Raw genomic sequence first — 21,753 nt, 5'->3', positions numbered from 1 at the left:
CCAGCCAGAGCGGGATCCCGTCCTCTCGCGGCTGCGGATCGTCTCCTTTCTCGGGTGGGGGTGGGGAGGCTTGGCGGTGTCTTCCCTCCCTCTCTTTCTCCCGCCACGGCTCTCCTCCGCTTGGCTCTCAACCTGCAAGCCCGGCCCCCCCGACCCAGCTCCCGCCCCCGTCTCCTCCTTTCCCGGAGGTAAAGATAACAACTGCAGCTGCCGCACCTGCGGCTGCTTGCTGCTGCTGCTGCTCCTCCTCCTCCTCCTGCCGTATTGACTCTCTGCGGCCACTCGGTTCCCCCTGCAGGAGGCGATCGGGACCGCCCCCCCGACACACGTCGCCAGCAGCGAGAGTTTCCAGCCAGGCCGGCGAATCTTTGGGGCGAGGTGCCAAAGAGAAGGAGGCGGCTTGGCTTGGATAAGCAGCGTCTGGGCAGAAAATAGGTCGGGCGCCGCAGCAAGTATGAATTCCTGGGGTACAGCCTAAGCAGGCAAAGCTGCAGGGTGGGTTGGTTGGCTTTTCCGGCTTTGGAATAACCTTGGGAAGCTGAGGCATTGTAAGTTGGAAGTCATTGTTTGTCGCCTAACATGTTGGGTCAACCCCACGCCACATGCTAAGCCATAAACCGTGGTTGGTATCCAGGGTCTAGGACAAGATGGAGAAAACTAGCCAATTGTGGGATCATAAATCTTGATGAAGCCCATCATCGCTCCATGTGATGTATGCACTCAATCTACAAACGTACGGTAGTCCAAGCCTATTCACATCTGTTGTAAGGTCATTCTCTTGTGGGGTTTATCCTGACGTCCACTAAGAGTGGAACAAACATGCCCCATTAACCATTTTCAACGCCATGTCCTCTCTTTGTCTCATCCTAAATCACAGCTGAGGCACCTTAAAGTTGCCTTGTTTCAGTTTTAAACTAGCATTTTCCCTCTTCTCCAGAGACCCTTTTTTGCCTTGAACCTAACTCAGGGGTAGGCAACCTTGGCTCTTTTATGACTCATGGACTTCAACTCCCAGAATTCCTGAGCTAGTGGAAGAGACTCGAATGCTAAAATCCACAGGTTAGGGGGCGCAAATTACTTGCCTTGCCCCGGGTGCTGACAACCCACGCTACGCCACTGGCTATACGCACTCTAGCCATGCCCACCCAGTAGGCCACGCCCACCCTGGCCATACCCACCTGGCCCCCTGAGGGCAACCACAATGCTGATGCAGCCCTCAATGAAATTGAGTTTGACACCCCTGATTTAGGGCCTTATAGGTAATCACCAGCACCTTGAATTAGACAGCACATACACGCCCATATCTTACACCCCCACAAAGACTACCTTCCCTATATATATATGTTTCTAGCTCTGACCTCCATGGGTAGTTTACCTTTCAAGAGTAGGCTTACTCTTGAAAATAAACTACCTCCTTTCCATACGGTGTGCTTGGTATTCTTCTAGTCAGTGAAACCCCAGCTTGAATCGGGACCCCAAATTCTCTTGACAGAAGTATTTATGAAAGGGGATTGAATCCAAGGCAAGCCATGTCAAGTCAATGATCCCACTGCTGATACAACAGAAACAAAAAAATTAACAGTTGCATAGTACTTTGCAGCACCCTTGTTAAGAAAATACTAAAACAGATACACTAATTATACAAGAATGGAAAGCTAAAGTGGGAAGAAAGGTATATAGATTAATGGGAAAATTTGTCCCGTGTTAATGAAGTAAAGCAAGGGATTAATTCAATTTTGTCAAGAAAAAATAGTTTTTTAAATGTTTTGCCGATACTGATCTTGGTACTTTTATGTATTATTAGCCACCCAGAATCCCATTTGTTAGACAACCTTTTTTGCCACATTTGTTAAGTGAATCACTGCAGTTGTTAAATTAGCAACACGGTTGTTCAGTGAATCTGGCTTCCTCATTGACTTTGCTTATCAGAAGGTTGCAAAAGGGGATTGCATGAACCTGGGACCTGGCAACCGTCATAAGTATGAGTCAGTTGCCAAGCATCTTAATTTTGATCACCTGATGATGGGGATGCTGAACGGTTGTGTGAAAAATGGTCATAAGTCACTTTTTTTCAGTGTCGTTGTAACTTTTGAATGGTCACTAAACAAACTGTTGTAAGTTGAGGACTACCTTTATAAAAATGTTGTATTACTAGAATAAAGATGGAAGTAAAATTGCTGTAATAAACATCAACCATCTCAGATATAATATACTGATAAAACTACCTGGAAGCAAGGAAGTTTTGAATATTCTTGTTGAAGATGGTAGAAGCTAGATTAGTGCTCAATATTTTAAAAAAGTTGGATAAGACCAATCTAATGCAAATAAGTGGAGAAGTTGAAACAGTGAAAGACTGCCTTTCTAGATTGAAAAATTTACAGGGCTGTTGTTTGTTGCTATGAGATAAATAGACTTTGCTAGTTGGGAGAAAGGCTATAACAGATCTAGACAAAATGTTAAAGTGCGTCACACTGACAGTAAACAAATACGTTGTCAAGACCATAGATTTCCCAGTTGTGATATGCAAATGTGATGGTTAGACTATCAGAAAGGCTAAATAAAAAAAAGGATGCCTTTGAACTGCAATGCTTGAAAAAATGTTGGGAATACCTTGACGTGCAGGAAGAACACACGATTCTTGGAAGCTGGAAGTTACTGAACAAACAGCAAAGACACATTTGTTGAAATCACACCATCAATGACTGCTAAGCCAATAGTTATTGACGACTTCATAGATCTCAGGAAGCAGAGCTTAAATCCACTGCTGGGAAGCTACAGTGAAAAAGGTCCATCATTTCCTTCTTGTGTTTGTAAGCTTACTGAACACATCTGGTGGGCTTCGAATTTTACGAACGTATCTGATTGACTGTACAGTAATGGGCTAGAATGGATTCATGGCCTAATGATCCATCAGGGCTGGTGTCAGCCCCACAAATAGACCTGTTGTGATTCAGGGTCAGCCTGTGGGTTCGGCAGTTGGGTCGGACGACTCAGAGGAGGAGGAGGGGGGTGTTGAAGAGCTTGCTGATGAGAGCCCTCAGCCAGGCCCCTCCCACCTGGTCATGACGGAGACCCAGCTGTGTGAGCCTGACAGCGTGGATGAAGATGACCCACAGCTGGCCCTGTTCAAGGACGCCCGACGCAGGAGGCAGTCAATCAGGAGTAAACAGAGGAAGGCAATGGGGCACCTCAGAAGGAGGCAGAGAGAAGCCACGCCCTAAACTGTATAAAAGGGGAATGCGTGGGAGGGCTGGTTTGCTGAAGGCAACCGCTTGAAAAGCTCCTGTTTCTTGGTTCGTGTCTTGTTTGTTTTTGTATCAATAAATTTGGCAGGCTTAATTCCAGCCTCTTGCCTTCTTGTAAAAGGGGTTGTCCCTGACTTTTCTGCAGGGCCGGTAGCAGGCTGGTACAGAACAAGACCATACCCAGAAATAAAGTGCAAAGGAAGGCTAAAACTATTTTTATATATATTGAAATAATAACAGAACCTTACAGAACTGACTGTGCTATATCACTTTACCCATCTTATATTCCATTGAGTCAGGGAGCCATTTTGTATACTATCTTATTCTTCTGGACTTATCAAGTGTTTCAACCCCTTTTCTCTAGGTAATAGTACTTGCATATTTTTGAGAAGTTCATCTTCCTTAGTCTCTATGGTTACTCCTTCAGTTCCTACACATTTTTTTTAGCGATAACAATGACATTTACTGTATTCTATAGCGAAAGAAACCCATCACTTAAAACGCAGGAACGAGCGGGTATCTCACCTTGTGTATGCACATATTTTTAATGTTACTGTGCAATTGCAAGGATTTAAAGCCGGCAAAGAATCACAATAACCTGTAATGAATACTCACAAGGAAGCCTTCTACAAAGATCTTGCTATTTAAGTCTGGAATCTTAACCATTGTTCATTTGGATCTTGGAAGGCTGTCCAAGGGTCTCCAGTAGGTTAGACTTCTGCCAATGCCTCTCTCCTCATGAGAATTGATAGTTAGATTTTTCTTCTGAGGACGTGGTCATAGATAACCACTTGCACGTAGAGGTCTGTTTTGATTGGAACCCGTGTTGTGTTGTCTCCAGGAAATGCCTAAGAACCAAACATTAGCCATCATCAGAAAGAGGTGGAGGTAAACAAATTATATCAATCACTGCAACCTGTATGGAAGATATAACTATGTTCTCATACAAAGTGAACTAAAAACTAGCAAACCACATTACAGTATCATGCAAATCTGGTTCACATAACCTTGTAACTAGATCACTCGGTGCACTGTACAAACTTAGAAAACTGAGAAGAGAACGTGGGTTAGTGTGTCACGCAAGCACAGCCCTTCTTAAATTAGATGAGCCTAGAATTCATTATGATCTTAGATAATCTTTCCTACTCAAAGTAGTCATTTTGGCAGATCTTGTGGGAGAGTCCATCATGAAAAATCTTTGCAGATTTTTCAAGAAGCCAAGTTTTTGTTTATGATATCTCTTGCATGCCTGATGTATCTTTCTAGGAATATTTTGCTTGTCAGAAGTGCAGCTGACAAAGACAGTCCATGCAGACCTTGATTGATCCTTGATTGATGATATCTTTTGTCCCTCACAACCATCTGAGAAATGTACAATTTCCCATAACTGATATACCTCAGGAGATACATTTGTGTTCAATCATTTCCATGCACACCACACAGAAGAGATCAACAATGTAATGCCTGTGTCTTTCAAGGGTCCAGATTCTTTGGGGCTTTAATGCTTAAAGTATATATTTCACACAGCAAGAGAAGATCTGCTTATTGATTACAGATGTTCCATAGCTGCTGGAACATAGACCAGTGACCCACTTTGAGTGCAACCAAATCCACTTTTTAGGTATGCATTTTTAAATGTCTCACAAACCAATGCACTTATTTTGAATGTGTATAATTTGATATTTTGTACTGATGCTATTCATATGCAACCATCTTTCGTGGGAAGCACTTCAAAGAAACTATCATCCGAGAGTTGTTTCTGCACAAACCCAAACAAATTACTGGCTGGCTTACTCTGGGTTGGTTTGGTTTGAGAGGAACCAAAGCATGGGTGTGTTTGTCATATTCAAACTCTGCTTAAGGACTTTTGTAAAAGAGGGTGGTGAAGAACAACTGGATATGCTCCAATCACAAGATAGGGCCATTGTTCGTTAAGGAAAAGCCTCCATTCCTTGAGAGCGAGCAAAGAAACAACTCACAAATGGATAGACCTCAAATCAGCCTAGCATGTCCCATTTTATTGGAAAAGTAGGCTTTTGCTTAGACTAGTAGACCCACTGTAAACCATTAGTATGTAGACTATGTCATCCCTGATTGAATTATGACCATGGTTGCTTTATTGCTTTGTTGTGGAGGAGAAAATGGTCCGAGCGCCATTTATGTACATAAATGAGTAATCTAATATTGGCCACAACCTCTTGCAGTGTTATCTCCTTTAGGAGAAAAATTATTACTCAGCAGAAGGTCCTATGTTTTTCACAAAGAAGGCCCAGGTTTGATTCCCCACCACTTTCAGGTAATAGGACAAGACCAATATTGGTGCGTAAGGACCTCTTACTGTTGTTAATCTGGAAAATAATATGAAAGCAAGATGGGAAGTCACTGCCACGCAAGCTAAACAATATGGACCTTAACTCAACCCATAGTTTGACCTGGAAGAAAGTAGTTTTCCAGAGCTGGTGCTGCCAATAGGCAGAAGCAGACAAATTAGCCAATTACAGGAGCCGGTGAGAGAAAGCTTCTGGGTTCTAGCATGATTCTCCTTGAGTTGGGGAGCAGAGCAGAGATGGTCTGGAGCTTGTTTCAACCTCTCTCCACTAGTCCACTCTTCCTAAATTGGATGGAGGGGCTATTATGTTCCCTCAAGTCAGCCTAACCCTCTTGGAGGCAAATCTGTAGCTTCGCATCTCCTAACATTCCACTGAGGTTAAAGCTGTGGCAAAAGAAAGGCTAGTATCTAACAGAATCTCACTTTCAGTGCTTAAGACTAGTCCAGGGGTAGGCAACCTTGGCTCTATTTTGACTCGTGGACTTCAACTCCCAGAATTCCTGAGCCAGCTTATGCTGGCTCAGGAATTCTGGGAGTTGAAGTCCACGAATCATAAAAGAGCCAAGGTTGCCTACCCCTGGACTAGGCTAAATTATAGAGGCTAATTACACCGGACAGTAAATGACTCGTTTCCAGTGTCATGTGAAAGCAGATGTGTTTTTAATTAGAAATGCAGTGTGTGGGAAAAGTTTTCATTGGAACCCAAGTGTTTGGGATGGATCCTGGCCAATCTAAACATCCTTGAACTATGGCTCTAAATCAGAGACAAGGGCATGCCTTATCGCATGTAGCATTTGTTTCATTTGCATACAAGATGCTTTTAATTTTCGAGTGCATATAGGCATGCAGACATATAAACGAACTAAAACAATAAAGACACCCCTCAGATTAAGGTTGGCTTCTGATAGCTGCATCCAGGCTTCACTAACCCATCTCAACAGCTGCCTCTATCAAGCAAATCAAAGGGGGCTTAGCAGTCCCATAGAACAGCAAAACCATCACCACAATGATTAAACAATAATAGTAATGCAGATAAAATCCCAATCCACAGCACTCATCCTCCATTCCACAACACACACACACACACACACACACACACACACACACACACTGATAGCTTTCAGCATCTTACTCTCCAAAGGCTGTGCAGAATAAACAAGGGTTTACTTGTTATGTATCCAATGCAGGCATCTGCATAGCAACAGCCACCAGGGGGCGTGGCCTGGACGGTTTTGGCGGGAAACCTAGTTTTGGCGGGAAACCTAGGGCCAACCCCATTGGCTGGGCGCCTACCTGGCTAGGTATTTAAGGAGGCCAGGTAACCCTCGTTCCTCAGTGTGTTCCCCCCCAATAAAGAGCTGAACACGTACTCCGGCTGGTGTCTCTTCCTTGCGTCAGACCCACTACATTACATTACTAATTTCCCTAATTTTTCTAAGTACTAATTTTACCAAGATGGAGGGTACTGCTTTTCTTTCAGGCACTAAACTAGTCCACCAAAGGGGCCTTCAACAACAAATTTTCACTCTGAGATCTTTCTCATTGTATTTCAGGGATTTTGGGAGGGGACTTTTGAATGTGTCTTCCCCAAATACACATTTGGGCAGGCAGATTTGATTTGATATATATTCTGCCTTTATTATTTTTCACAAATAACATAGAAAACATACTTTCCTCCTTCTATTTTCCTCACAACAACAATCCTGTAAGGTGAGCTGGGCTAAGAAACAGTGACTGGCCCAAAGTCAGTTCTAGCCTGGTGCTTAACCACTAGACCAAATTGGTTCCAAATATAAGATTCAAATACATACAGGTAGTCCTCAACCTATGACCACAATTGAGCCCAACATTTCTGTTGCTAAGTGAGACAGTTGTTAACTGCCACAGTTGTTAAGTGAATCACTGCGGTTGTTAAATTTAGTAACACAGTTGTTAAGTGAATCTGGCTTCCCCATTGATTTTCCTTGTCAGAAGGCACATAAGATGATTGCATGACCCTGGGACACAGCAACGGTCATAAATATGAGTCAGTTGCCAAGCGTCTGAATTTTGATCATGCAATCATGGAGATGCTGCAATGGTTGTAGGTGTAAAAAACGGTCATAATTCACTTTTTTCAGTGCCATTGTAACTTTGAGTCACTAAATGAAGTGTTGTAAGTCAAGGACTACCTCTTATACGGATTCAGAGGATTTTAAAAATTAATATACAATTGGGACCAAAAGTCTTCCTTTTGGAATGGATAGACAAATAGTTGGGCAAAACCATGGAACTTTGTTTTTGTAGATGATAACTGCAGCAAGATTATTGTATGCACAAAGATGGAAAGATTTGGCAATTCCTACAAGGGAGGAATGATTGGTGAAGATGATAGAACTTGCTGAGACAATCAACTTGATTTGTTTGATTAGAGAAAAGGCAATAGGCACATTTATGGCTGATCGGAAACCCTTTATGGACTTTTTGCATAAAACAGGTAAAAATGAATTTATGATTCACGGTTTTGATGATTAGATAGGATATATATCATACAAAGAAGACAGTCGTGCTGCAAATTTAGAAAAAGAGGTGAATTTATAACTGTACTTAATATCTGCTATAAAGATGATAAGAAGCGAGTTTTTTGTTTCTCTTTTTTCTTTTCTTTTTTCCTTTCTTGCACTTTTAACTCTCTTTCCTTTTTTCTTTTTCTTTTTTTCTTCCTTACTCATTAGTTTCTATTCATTTTATTTACTTTTGTTTTTAAAACTTTTAATAAAATTATATATTCAAAGTCTCTTGGAAAGGGGAAAACAGCTTCTGGAGAGTTGCTTTTTATATAAAACCTCACTGCAGTTGTAGTTTTGCAGGGTTATGCAGGCAAGAGTTGCACCTGGAGATAAAGCCTCTGTTCTCCCAGACCTTTTACTACTAGAACATCTGCTATGGGTCTAAGCCAGAGGTGTCAAACTCAATTTCACTGAGGGCCGCATCAGCATTGCGGTTGCCCTCGGGGGCTGGGTGGGTATGGCCAGGGTGGGCGTGGCCTACTGGGTGGGCGTGGCTAGAGTGCATGTGGCCTACTGGGTGGGCAGGAGTGGGACAAATCTGAGGGTCTCTGGCAGAAGGAGGGTCTCTGGGCCAGGGCCAAGGCAGTGGGGGCCATTCCCTCACTGTTTCCAGGATGGCTTCACGGGCCACATGAAACCACTTTGCGGGCTGGATCTGGCCCCCGGGCCTTGTGTTTGACATGTCTGGTCTAAGCAGTGCTTTTTTTGTAAAAGAAAAAGGTGCCGGAACTCACACGTGTCATACAACCCGCCTTGCCTACGCTACAAGGTTCCATCCAAAAAAGGTGCCGGAACTCCATTCTGAGGGTTCTATGAGAAAAAAAGTGCTGGGTCTAAGATTCCCGATCTCCAGTGCTTTTTTTGTAAAAGAAAAAGGTGCCGGAACTCATACATGTCATACAACCTTGCCTACCCTACAATGTTCCACCCAAAAAAGGTGCCGGAACTCCGTTCTGAGCGTTCTATGAGAAAAAAAGCCCTGCCGATCTCTATTCAAATTTCAGGATTAGCAGGGATTCAACAGGATTTAAGTGAAGGATTAACACCAGACAATAAATTAAGCAGTAAACAGTAACTTCTTCAAAGAATGATCAACTCAAGACAATCAAGCTATAAACAACAACCCAATCAAAGAACTATGAAAGAGAAGACAACATCCCCAACAGGGCCAACTACTATTTAAAAATCCTACTTCCTTCTACCACTGAAGATGTTAATTAGTCAGGTAACTAGTTATCTGCAAGCACAATCAAATTCACCAAGAGCACCAAGAACTCCACTATTCAACCCTGAGCTACTTATACAAGTAGTCCTCAACTTATGACCGGTTGCTCAACGACTGTTTGCAGTTATGACAGACTTCCAAAAAGTACTTACAACGTATTCTCAAAGTTACAACTGCTCCTCCCCCCTATCATGTGATTGCATTTCAAGTATTTGACAACCAGCTTGTATTTATGACTGATTCTAGCATCTACAGTCACATGAGTGTGATTGGTGACCTTTGTTTGGACATCCATTCAGAAGAATGGATTTGTTTTACAACCATGGTGATTCGCTTTTACAATCATCATAAAAATGATTATAATACCAAATCCAGTCAGACGTTGTGCCTCGATGTAGGACCACAGTGTCTTGTGACTGAAACTGCAGACTCCATTGTGGGCATAAGTTGAAGGTTATCTCTCTTCTCTTTAAGAACCATTTTAGTGAAGTGTTCTGAATTAGGGCCATAAGATCAGAGCTGCAAAACTCCAGATATTCATTAGGTGGCAGCAAAAGCATGTTGAGAACTCAGTGGTCATCTGCCTTTAGGCTGCTCAGGCCTGGTAGGTCAATTTTCAACTGGGATGACATAGTCTAGACCAGGGGTCTTCACACTTGGCCCTTTTATGACTTGTGGACTTCAACTCCCAGAATTCCTCAGCCTGGCTGAGGAATTCTGGGAGTTGAAGTCCACAAGTCATAAAAGGGCCAAGTTTGAAGACCTTTGGTCTAGAATGCATAGTCTAGGACACCGGCCAGCAGGTCATTGCTGAGAATGTTGGGCATTGACAGTCACATCTTGCCAAGGTTAACTTATAGCAAGAAAAGGTTCTCCAGACGTTCTTAGAAAATCACAGTACATCTCCTAAAGTTGGCTGGAAAACCAGACCCACTGCTCAGATCTGCTACTGATTCCACTTAAAAAAAAGGAAAAGATATACCTGCCGAGGCAAATGGGATTCTACGATGGTGCAGCTGCTGGTTTGACTACACATGACCTCCAGTGCTTCCACCTGGAGAAAACAAGCCACTTTCCTCTATTTTACAGTTGGTTTATACGGCCACGCAGCACAAAGTGACCCTTAGGAAACCACTTGGAAATGTTGGATCTGCCAATTTCCTGCCTGTGGCCTGCAAGCCTGTGATTATTTTATTTTATTTTGCATTCCATCCTCAAGCTTCAGGCAGAGCCTCAAGGTTTGCATCTGGCAACTGATCCTGCTAAGCTTCAGTTGCTCTAGGCAAAGGTTCCAAGTATCTGCTTGACTTGCTCGCCAAACCTCTGTTTATTTCTCTGCCGTTTCCTGTAGCTGTCTATTGGCTAACGAAGGCAGAGGGATGGAGGGAGAGGCAAAGCCTTCTCCTTGCCCCACTTACAAGAAAGCTTGGACCAGCTAAGAAGCCGCAGGAGGAACAAACACCTGTTGTTCCCTTCTTGAGACCTAAACCAGGGCTCCTTTAAACTTGGCAACTTTAAGTCGTGTGGACTTCAACTCCCAGAATTCCTCAGCCAGTATGTTATTCCTCAGCATGCTGGCTGAGGAATTCTAGGAATAGAAGCCCATAAGTCTTAAAATGGCCAGGTTTGGAGAGCCCTGATCGAAATGATTCCTGCAAACAAGGTCTGCAAGACTGATAAGAATCCTTGGCCCCAGACGTCCTATCAAACCTAAGCTGGACACTGCCCCTGAATTATATCAAAGCCAAGGCTACATACAATCCCAACAAGTTTGTGTTAATGGAAGTGAGTAAGGGCTTTCTTTTGAAACAGGACCTAGTTTATGAACCCAGGTATATGGGCTTAGAATCCAAATCACAAGCCTAACAGTGAAAAATGATTTGAGTTGTCCTATCAGCTACTGAAGATCCTATCTCACAAAATCAAATTCAGTGATGAGAAAGGTAAGGTTCTATATTTAGACAAGAAAAACCAAATGTACAGGTATAGAATAGGTGGTACCTGGCTCAACAGCAGTAACTGTGAGAGGGATCTAGGGAGTCCTAGTAGACAGTCACTTAAGTAGGAGCCAGCAGTGCGCTGTAGCTGTCAAAAAAGCCAACGCAATCCTAGGCTACATTAACAGAGGGATAGAATCAAGATCACGTGAAGTGTTAATACCACTTTATAATGTCTCGGTAAGACCACACTTGGAATTCTGCATCCACTTTTAGTTGCTATGATATAGAAAAGATGTTGAGACTCTAGGAAGAGTGCAGAAAAGAGCAACAAAGATGATTAGGGGACTGGAGGCTAAAACATATAAAGCATGGTTGCAGGAATTGGGTATGTCTAGTTTTAATGAAGAGAAGGGCTAGGGGTGACATGATAGCAGTGTTCCAATATTCAAGGGGCAGCCACAAAGAAGAGGGGGTCAAGCTATTCTCCAAAGCAGCTGAAGGCACAAGAAGCAATGGATGGAAACTGATCAAGGAGAGAATCCATCTAAAACTTAGGAGAAATTTCCTGACAGTGAGAACAATTAATCAGTGGAACGGCTTGCCTTCAGAAGTTGTGGATGCTCTATCACTGGAGGCTTTTAAGAAAAGACTGGGCAACCATTTATCTGAAATGGTCCTGCTTGAGGAGGTGGGGTTGGACTAGAAAACCTCCAAAATCCCTTCCAACCCTGTTATTTTCTATTCTTTTATACTATTCTTCTTGTCTGGGTCTGAGTCCCCAAAAGAATCCTAAACAATGACTATTACTTTCAAGTGGAAGTAATTCTCATTTATGGACAAGTGACCATTTAGAAGGCAATGAAATTGGGTGTGGGAGACTCTTTAAGTATTCTGAAACATAGCTTGTTTTTAAGATATTCATTAAAGCCTTTAATTCATCAATAAGAGCTAGCCTTGGTTGAGTTGGGCAGCTATAGACAATCAATCAATCAATCTTCAAAGGTATCCATGTTTTTCAGTAACCAAGTTTGCATTCATATGTAACTTTGCCTATTGCATTGTCTTGGAACAGCCTGTCCTGTTTTTATTAGTTAAGTGTCACATCGCCCATCACCCTGTTCCCATAATTCACAGAAGCTTGGTTTTTCGGGAGACCAGGAGAGACATCATCCCTTGGGTTCAAAGCAGAACGAGATTTACCATGTCGTGAAGTTACACTTTGTTGTTATTTTACATTGCTGTCTCCGAACTAATGAGCCAAATGTTTCAAGGGGGTGATTCAATAACCTCTCGCTTCATCAAAAGCTATTCAAGATATATAAACATAATAGATGCCATTTTGTGCTGAACAAACCTCTTCTGGAAAAACAGCCAAAGAAACATTTGAAGAAGTGATGGCTGCTGATTAATTTTGGGTGCTTGAGCAGAAGGTGGAAGGAAGACAGTCCAGGGATGATTTTAATTTGGATGTCTCTCTTGTCTTCATTAAATTGAAGAATATTTTATCGTAAAGATATATGAAGCATATATATGAAGATATGTGAACCTCATTACAGCATATCTTGGCATTGGTCAATGACAAACATATTAGAGAGATAAAGACCATATGTGTCTCTGAGGCATAAATACAGGGAGATAAACAATATGTTGAAGGATCTAAAAAAAAATATCTAAGGCAACATTATTACCTTGGGATCCACATTAATGATCTTCCTGTCAGACTTGTTCTTAAAGAGTAAGCCACATGCATTTTCTGCAATCACCTGGTAGTTTGGACTTGAATTCATGCAGCAGAGGTTTCGGTCCCAGTTGTAGAAACTGTGGGAACAAAAAAAACAGAAACTATGCAAACTAACCCTTTAATGTAAGAAAAGCTCAAAGCAATTTGACCTCATTATCTGGAATTGTGTTGTTGAGGGCGATTCTTCCCCAGTAAGTTTTCAGAGTAGAAGCTGAACTTCTCAATAGCTGGTGACTCCTGCTCCTCTTTTGACTGGCGTCTCCAAACATGGCAATGTTCAGTGTTGCGGGTTTCAACTCCCAGAATTCCTAGCCAGCCATGCTGGTTGGGAAATTCTGGAAGTCGAAGTCCACAAGTCTTAAGTTTGCCAAGTTTGGAGAATCATGGATTAGAAAGGAAGTAAAGCGATAAAGATATCTTGGTCTAGAGAAACGAAGGACTAGGGGCGACATGGTAGCTGTATTCCAGGATTTGAGGGGCTGCCTCAAATGGGTGGGTGGGTTTCAACTTATTTTCCAAAGCACCAGAAGGCAAGACAAGAAACAATGGATGGAAACTAATCCAGGAGAGAAGAGACCTGGAATTAAGGAGAAACTTCCTAACAGTGAGAACAATTAACAAGTGGAACAGCTTTGCCTCCAGAAGTTGTGGGTGCTTCATCACTGGAGCTTTTTAAGAAGAGACTGGACAGACACTTGTCTGAAATGGTATAAGGTCTCCTGGTTGAGCAGGGGGTTGGACTAGAGGACCTCCAAGGTTGCTTCCAGCTCTGTTCTGATTCTGCTTTGCTACTGTTTGACAAAGATTAACATCAAGGCAGTCAAGAGAAGTAAAAATGAATCAGAAGAGCTTTTACTTTCCTTTCCTCAGACTCCTTTAGTCTGAAGGGCATCAGTGGCAACATCCTTCCCAAGATAAAGAGTGACTTTCAACTAGTTGAAGATCTCTAGTTAATGATCCATATATTTTGTCTGTTCAATCAGAGAAGTGTTATAGGTAGAAACTGAACCAGGAACTAACTCTCAGATAACTGGGTCTGGGGCTGCAGCCGCTGAAGATCATTCTAGTCCAACCCCCTGCTCAAGCAGGAAACCCTATAATCATTTCAGACAAATGGCTGTCCAGTCTCTTCTTAAAAACCTCCAGTGTTGGAGCATTCACCACCTCTGGAGGCAGGTTGTTCCACTGGTTAATTGTTCTAACTGTCAGGAAATTTCTCCTTAGTTCTAGGTTGCTTCTCTCCTTGATTAGTTTCCATCCATTGCTTCTTGTCCTGCCTTCAGGTGCTTTGGAGAACAGCTTGGCTCCCTCTTCTTTGGGGCAGCCCCTGAGATATTGGGGCACTGCTATCCTGTCCCCCCTCGTCCTTCTCTTCATTAAACAAGACATACCCAATTCCAGCAACCGTTCCTTATATGTTTTAGCCTCCAGTCCCCTGATCATCTTTGTTGCTCTTCTCTGTACTCTTTCTAGAGTCTCAACATCTTTTTTACATTGTGGTGACCAAAACTGGATGCAGTATTCCAAGTGTGGCCTTACCAAGGCATTGTAAGGTAGTATTAACACTTCACGTGATCTTAATTCTATCCCTCTGATAAGGCAGCCTAGCGCTTTTTTGGCAGCTGCTGCACACTGCTGGCTCATATTTAAGTGATTGTCCACTAAGACTCCTAGGTCCCTCTCACAGTTGCTACTATTGAGCAAGGTACCCCCCTATACCAGTGATGGCAAACCTTTTAGAGATCGAGTGCCCAAACTGCAACCCAAAACCCACTTATGTATCGTTGGGTGCTGGGTGGGTGTGGCCCATTGGGTAGGCGTGGCTGCGGTGGTAACGGCAGACTGGGTGGGACTAAAAAGTTCAATCAATCAATTCGAACTTTGCGAGAAGTTGAAATTGATTGAACCTTTTTTTTTGCACATGGCGGCGGAGGCTTAAAGCGAAAAGGTTGTATAAAACCCATCTGAAAGCCTAGGACTGGGGCGATGGCGCGCGTGCCCCCAGAGAGAGCTCTGCGTGCCACCTGTGGCACGCGTGCCATAGGTTCGCCACCACGGCCCTATACTATACCTGTACATTTGGTTTTTCTTGCCTAAATGTAGAACCTTACTTTTTTCACCATTGAATGAAAGGGAATTTGCTTCTGAGATCTCCCATAGGTGGAGCATGCATTCTTGTTCTTGCTTTGTTGCAAGAAGTCCAGGAGTGCACACCCCTGTCCCATTTTTCAGAGAATAATCATCTCTCCAATTATGTCCCAAGGAAAGGCTTTATGACACAACTCTTTCCATGAGGCTTGCTCAGGTCAGGAAATGGGGACGCTGAGAATGGCTTCAAAGTGAGAGAAAAAATGAATCATAATTAAAACCATCACTGCTCCGTAGCAACAACAGGGCCTCCACCACCTTCCAGGAGAAAGTCAGCTGAAAGGCACCATCCAGGGAAAATGTCAAATCCTGGGAGAACGTAGAAAATCACTGTTTCTACTTCACGACATGGTAAGTCAAGAGAGAGAGAGAGAGCTTCTACGGGGACCCTAAGCATCTTCCTCCTTACATCTTTTTCCCCTGAAGGTGGAAAAATAAATGTCTCTGTAAAATATAGATAGTCCTCGACCTACAACAGCTTATTTAGTGATCATCCAAAGTTACGGAGACACTGAAAAAAGTGAGTTATGGCCGTTTTTCACACAACCATCGCAGTATCCCTATGGACACGCGATCAAAAATTCAGACGTGGGCAATTGACTCCTATTTATGACACTTGCAGTGTTTTGGGGGGGGTCACGTGATCCCCTTTTGCCACCTCCTGACAAGCAAAGCCAATGGGAGAAGCCAGATTCACTTAACAGCCGCGTTACTAACTGAACTGCAGCGATTCACTTAACAACCGTGGCAAGACAGGTCGTAAAATGAGGCAAAGCTCACTTAGCAACTGTCTTGCTTAGCCACAGAAAGTTTGGGCTCAGTTGTGGCCGTAAGTTGAGGACCACCTGTATTTTCCCTGATCAGACAAAATACCGGTAAATTAGATCAGTGGAGAAGGAAACATTGCAAGGATAACCTCTTCCCTCACATATCCAAATTTTATAGTTAAAGGTAAAGGCAAAGGTTCCCCCGCACATGCGTGCTAGTCGTTTCCAACTCTAGGGGCCGGTGCTCATCTCCGTTTCAAAGCCGAAGAGCCAGCGCTTGTCCGAGGACGTCTCCATGGTCATGTGGCCGGCATGACTAGACGCCAAAGGCGCACGGAACGCTGTTACCTTCCCACCGTAGTGGTCCCTATTTTTCTACTTGCATTTTTACGTGCTTTCGAACTGCTAGGTTGGCAGAAGCTGGGATGAGTAACAGGCGCTCACTCTGCTATGCGGCACTCGGGATTCGATCCGCCAAACTGCTGACCATCTGATCGACAAGCTCAGCGTCCTAACCCACTGAGCCACCGCGTCCCAAATTTTATACTCCCAAATAAATATCAGTGTGTTTCTATCCTCTTCATGCCCTCATATAATGTGCACCTGAGCATTTGTACCCGGCCAAGGAATTAACCCTTCCTTGCAAGACTGAACTTGACACAACAAACGTAACCATTATGGCTTGATATATACCTTTCACCACATGCTCAGTGAGCCCACAGCACCCAGGGCTCTGGGACGTCCTTCCTAACAGTCTCATAATGCTTCAATTCAAAATGCAATTGGCTTGATTTTGGTTTAGTGTGAAGAATTCGGATACAGTGTTAGGGTCGGAAGGGATCCCGGGAGACCATCTAGTCCAGCCTCCAATGCAGAAATCCTCTTTTCCAGTATGCCTGGTAAATGTCCATCTGCTTAAATAGTCTAGTGAAGGAGACCTTCTTCCTTTTGGAAACCTCACCTCAGTTCCCAAAGGTCAACGCGCTCTTAATCTCATCAATACTCATGAATGTGGCTTATGAATCCAGCACACTATGCTTTTAAGCCAGGGCTCTTCAAACTTCGCCCTTTTATGACTTGTGGATTTCAACTCCCAGAATTCCTCAGCCGGCATGCCCAGCTGAGGAATTCTTGGACTTGAAGTCCACAAGTTATAAAAGGGCCAAGTTTGAAGAGCCCTGTTTTAACCCATCTGTTGGGTAGTACGAACCCAGCCCACTGTGGCTTGATAAAATAGAGATAAACCACGGCACAACATATTACCTAAATGAAATCAAAATCTTTTCCCCGTAAGAGTAGAAGCTGACTTAGAATGGATGCCTTAGAACAGAGGTCCCCAAGCTTTCTGGGTTGGCGGCCCGAAGGAAAAGGGAAGGCAGGCATTTTTACATGTGCAAATGCAAACGGAGCTGTGAGTGCGCACAGGCCACAAATGGGACCGGTAGTGCCCACGCAATGCTTGGGGCAGTGCTAGCATCTGCACCACACAAACAGGGCTGCTAGTGCAGGGGTCTTCAACCTTTTCACCCACTGTACCACTTTTAGGATATGGCAACATCCGAGGACCACCAGTCGCCTAGCAAGGTGTCAAAATAATAAATAATAATAATAATAAACCTTTATTGTCAAAGTACAACACGTGTACATTGAGATTAGCTGAGCCTCCCCCCGTGCTCTCTCCCCCCAACACACAGTGACAACAAACCCTCCCTCCTACCACACCATGTGAACCAACAACACCACACACCGGCCTCCCAAGTCAATTCTGCATAAGTTCACAGAGATTATATCCCATTTAAAAGCCTAACAGCCCACGGATAAAAGCTATTTTTCAGCCTGTTGGTACAGCTGGCTATATTCCTATATCTCCTACCGGATGGTAGGAGAGTAAAGAGATACCGTCCAGGGTGTGAGTCATCCCTGAGAATCTTCCTCACTCTTCCAAGGCAACAAGCCCTGGCGATGTCATCCAGTGGTGATGACAAAAAAAAAAGGAAAAAAGTGATGAAGTACAGGTAGTCCTCGACTTACAACAGTTCACTTAGTGACTGTTCGAAGTTACAATGGCACTGAAAAAAGTGCCCCCCAAGCTACAGTCAAGCCAATCACCTGCCTGCCCAGTGGCGCTCTTCCTGAGTTTTTCATTGTTGTGAGCATTTCTGTTGACCATTGGCAGCGGGGGTGGGGTGGGGCGGTGTTTGGTTTTTATTCCTCCCCCCCATCTGCTGGGTGGTTGCAGCAGGTTTTGGTCACTTCACATGACCCTGGGACACTGTGACCATCATAAATATGAATCAGTTGCCAAGCATCGGAATGTAAATCACAAGACCCTGGAGATGCTGCAACATTCCAGCTGATCAGTGCTTCTTCTGGGCTCAGCAGAAGCGCCAGGATCAGCGCCAAACTCCACTGAGCCCTGACAGCCATGCAGCTCCAGCCATCTCTCGCTCAGGCTTGTGTGGTGCTGCCCCTGGTTCAGCTCATTCCCCTCCCCAGCTACCACTTTTCTAAGATGGTCGCGTACCACCTGCCAGGTGCCAATGTACCACAGGTGGTACCCGTACCACTGGTTGAAAAGCCCTGCGCTAGCGCCCGCGTGCCACAAATGGGGCTTAGAGCCCGTGCAATGCTCGGGACAGCGCTAGCACCTGTATGATATAAATGGGGGTGTTAGCGCCCATAAAATGCTGGTGGTGGCACTTGTGCGAGTGGGGGTGAGTGTGCGCACACACGCGCATGCACTGGCCATCCACTTCCACGGCCAAGTGGCCAACATCCTACAGCCTGGTAGTGGGCCACAGCCCACAGGCTGCGGATCCCTGCCTTAGAAAAGGATAGGTTACTAATTCTACACTTACTCCTTTCCTTTGGATACCTCGAACATCCAAGCTAACTGCAACCTGCTGTACACACCTCTTTCTCTTATAATTCTGGTTACAGAAACCAAGATGAGAAGTTGTGTTGCTCAATATTAGGGTGACAAATGATCCAGGTGACCCCCTAAGAACATTGTAGAGGAATTTTTGGTTGCAAGGATTTGCACTGGTGTCAATGACTTGAGAAAAGTCTCCATTGTCTCTGTTGCTCAAAACGAATTTCATTATGCTTATTTCTCCCAGAGCAACTGGACCAATTTAATGTCATCTGGATTCATAGGAATACAAATCCCATCGGCCTTTACCAGATGGCCAATGGATTTTCACGAAAGTAAGTTCTTGCATTTAAGACAGGGAAAACCAAATGCATAGAGACAGAACAAGTAGTACCTGGCTCAAGTGTAGTAACTGTGAAAGGGATCTAGGAATCCTAGTGGAACACCACTTAACTATGAGCCAACAATGTGCTGCAAGTGCCAAAAAAAACCCCCCACCACAATGCAGTTCTGCATCAACAAAAAGCATCTAGCTCACGAAAAGTGACAATACTGCTTTATACTGCACTACCGAAGCCACATTTGGAATATTGCCTCCAGTTCTGGTCACCAGAATACAAAAAAAAAAAAGATGTTGAGACCCTGTAAAGGGTGCATAGAAGAGCAACAAAGATGACAAATGGTCTAGACCAGGGATAGGCAACCTTGGATTTTTTTTATGACTCATGGACTTCAACTCCCAGAATTCCTGAGCCAGCATGGCTCAGCTTGGAAACTCTCCCTTTCCCCTCAGCATGGCTGGCTCAGGAATTCTGGTGCTTTGGAAAATAAGTTGACTCCCCCCCCGTTATTTGAAGCAGCCCCTCAAATACTGGAATACAGCTACCATGTCACCCCTTCATTTCTCTAGGCCAGGGGTAGGCAACCTTGGCTCTTTTATGACTGGTGGACTTCAACTCCCAGAATTCCTGAGCCAGCCATGCTGAGGGGAAAGGGAGAGGTTTCCAAGCTGAGCCATGCTGGCTGAGGAATTCTGGGAGTTGAAGTCCACGAGTCATAAAAGAGCCAAGGTTGCCGACCCCTGGTCTAGAAGTTAAATTGTATGATGAATCATTGAGGGAGCTAGGTATGTCTGGCCTATTGAAGGAAAGGATTAGAGGGGACATAACTGTCTTCTAGTACTTGAAGGGCTGTTACATAGAAGAGGGGACTGACTCATCCTGCAAAGCACCAGAGGGCAGGAGAAGAAGCAATGAGTGGAAGCTTGTAAAGTAAGAAGCAGAAATAAGGAGACGTTTTCTGACAGTGAGAACAATTAATGGAATAGCTTACCTCAGAGTTGTGGGTGCTCCATCACTGGAGTTTTTCTAAAGTAGACTGAACAGCCATTTGACTGGGATGGTATAAGGCTCCTGCCTTGAGCAGCAGGGTGGACTAGAACAGGGCTTTTCAACCAGTGGTACGGGTACCACCTGTGGTACATTGGCACCTGGCAGGTGGTACGCAAGCATCCTAGAAAAGTGGTAGCAGGGGAGGGGAATGAGCTGAACCGGTGGTAGCACCGCACAAGCCTGAGCGAGAGATGGCTGGAGCTGCAGGGCTGTCAGGGCTGAGCGGAAGCGCCAGGATCAGCACCAGGCTCCAGCTGGAGCTCGGCACTGATCCTGGCGCTTCTGCTGAGCCCAGAAGAAGCGCCGATCAGCTAGAATGTTGCAGCATCTCCAGGGTCTTGTGATTTACATTCAGATGCTTGGCAACTGATTCATGTTTATGACGGTCACAGTGTCCCAGGGTCATTGGAAGTGACCAAAACCTGCCGCAACTACCCAGCAGAGGGGGGGGGGGAAATAAAAACCAAACATCCCACCCCACCCCACCCCACCCCCGCTGCCAGTCCTCAACAGAAATGCTAACAATGAAAACCTCAGACAGGAGGAAGAGCACCGCCGGATGGGCAGGCAAGTGTGTTGCTCGGTTGTGGCTTGGGGTGCACTTTTTTCAGTGCCATTGTAACTTCGAACAGTCACTAAGCGAACTGTTGCAAGTCGAGGACTACCTGTACTTCATCACTTTTTTTTTTGGTCATCAAGTTTTTGACACCTTGCTAGGCGACTGGTGGTACTGGGATGTTGCCATATCCTAAATGTGGTACAATGGGTGAAAAGGTTGAAAAGCCCTGGATTAGAAGTTCTCCAAGATCCCTTCCAGAGCTATGATTCTATGTTCTAAGTGGAAGTGGAGAATATAATGTATTCCATCTCTCTAATCCTTTGCTGGCTAGAATAAGCCAGAGGAAATTATCTTGACATTCTTCTCTCTGCTTTTCCAAATAACATGCTTTTGTTAAGCATGGCAACAACCTCAACAATTTGCCTTACAAATAAAAATAGAATTCCTCTTGCAGCTGGACAGTGGGCACCGGTTAGGGCTGCATATTCCACATAGCTGACTGTCTACTGGAAGGATATTAATTCAGCTTAGAACAGTTGGAAAACCTAAAATCATAATAAGAGGAAATTTACGCTGCAATTTTAACACATTTTTGGCATTCTTCACTGTTTACTGGATAACATTTTTTGCTCTTTATCTCAGGATGCTTCAAATGATTTCAAAGGCAGCTCTGATTTTATTAATCGAAATTAGGCGAAACCAACGGTTGGAGCTTCTTAGGTTCTCAGGAAACAATTGGTGCTACAGAAACATTCGTTCATTTCTGAGAGAAAGTTAAAATTGTCCTGAACTACTGACATTGCACTGGCCAAAGAGTTAACAAAAAATAACTTAAAAGACAGACTAATCGTTAGTCTATATTACAAGTAATCCTTGACGTATGACCACAATTGACTCTAAAATTTCTGTTGCTAAGCAAGACAGTTGTTAAGTGAGTTCTGCCCCATTTTGCAATCTTTCTTGCCACATTTGTTAAGTGAATCACTG

At 44.1% G+C, this 21,753-nt stretch overlaps 1 protein-coding gene across 1 annotated transcript in view; it reads right to left on the bottom strand.

Annotated features, from left to right (window-relative positions):
- Positions 1–3,868: 3,868 nt before the first annotated feature.
- CFAP299 (cilia and flagella associated protein 299) overlaps positions 3,869–21,753 on the bottom strand; it is a gene marked incomplete at its 5' end in the record, with an annotated part of 309,849 nt that continues 291,964 nt past the window's right edge. Inside the window, 2 exons of the mRNA XM_081332760.1 lie at positions 3,869–4,093; positions 12,977–13,106. Of these exons, the coding sequence (XP_081188886.1) occupies positions 3,998–4,093; positions 12,977–13,106 (226 nt within the window). The 3' untranslated portion in view covers positions 3,869–3,997. The remainder of the gene's footprint in view (positions 4,094–12,976; positions 13,107–21,753) is intronic.

This window comes from Vipera berus, assembly GCF_964194415.1.
Source record: "Vipera berus genome assembly, chromosome: 7".
NCBI classification, from domain to species: Eukaryota; Metazoa; Chordata; class Lepidosauria; order Squamata; family Viperidae; genus Vipera; species Vipera berus.
This window is presented reverse-complemented; position numbering and strand designations above follow the sequence as displayed.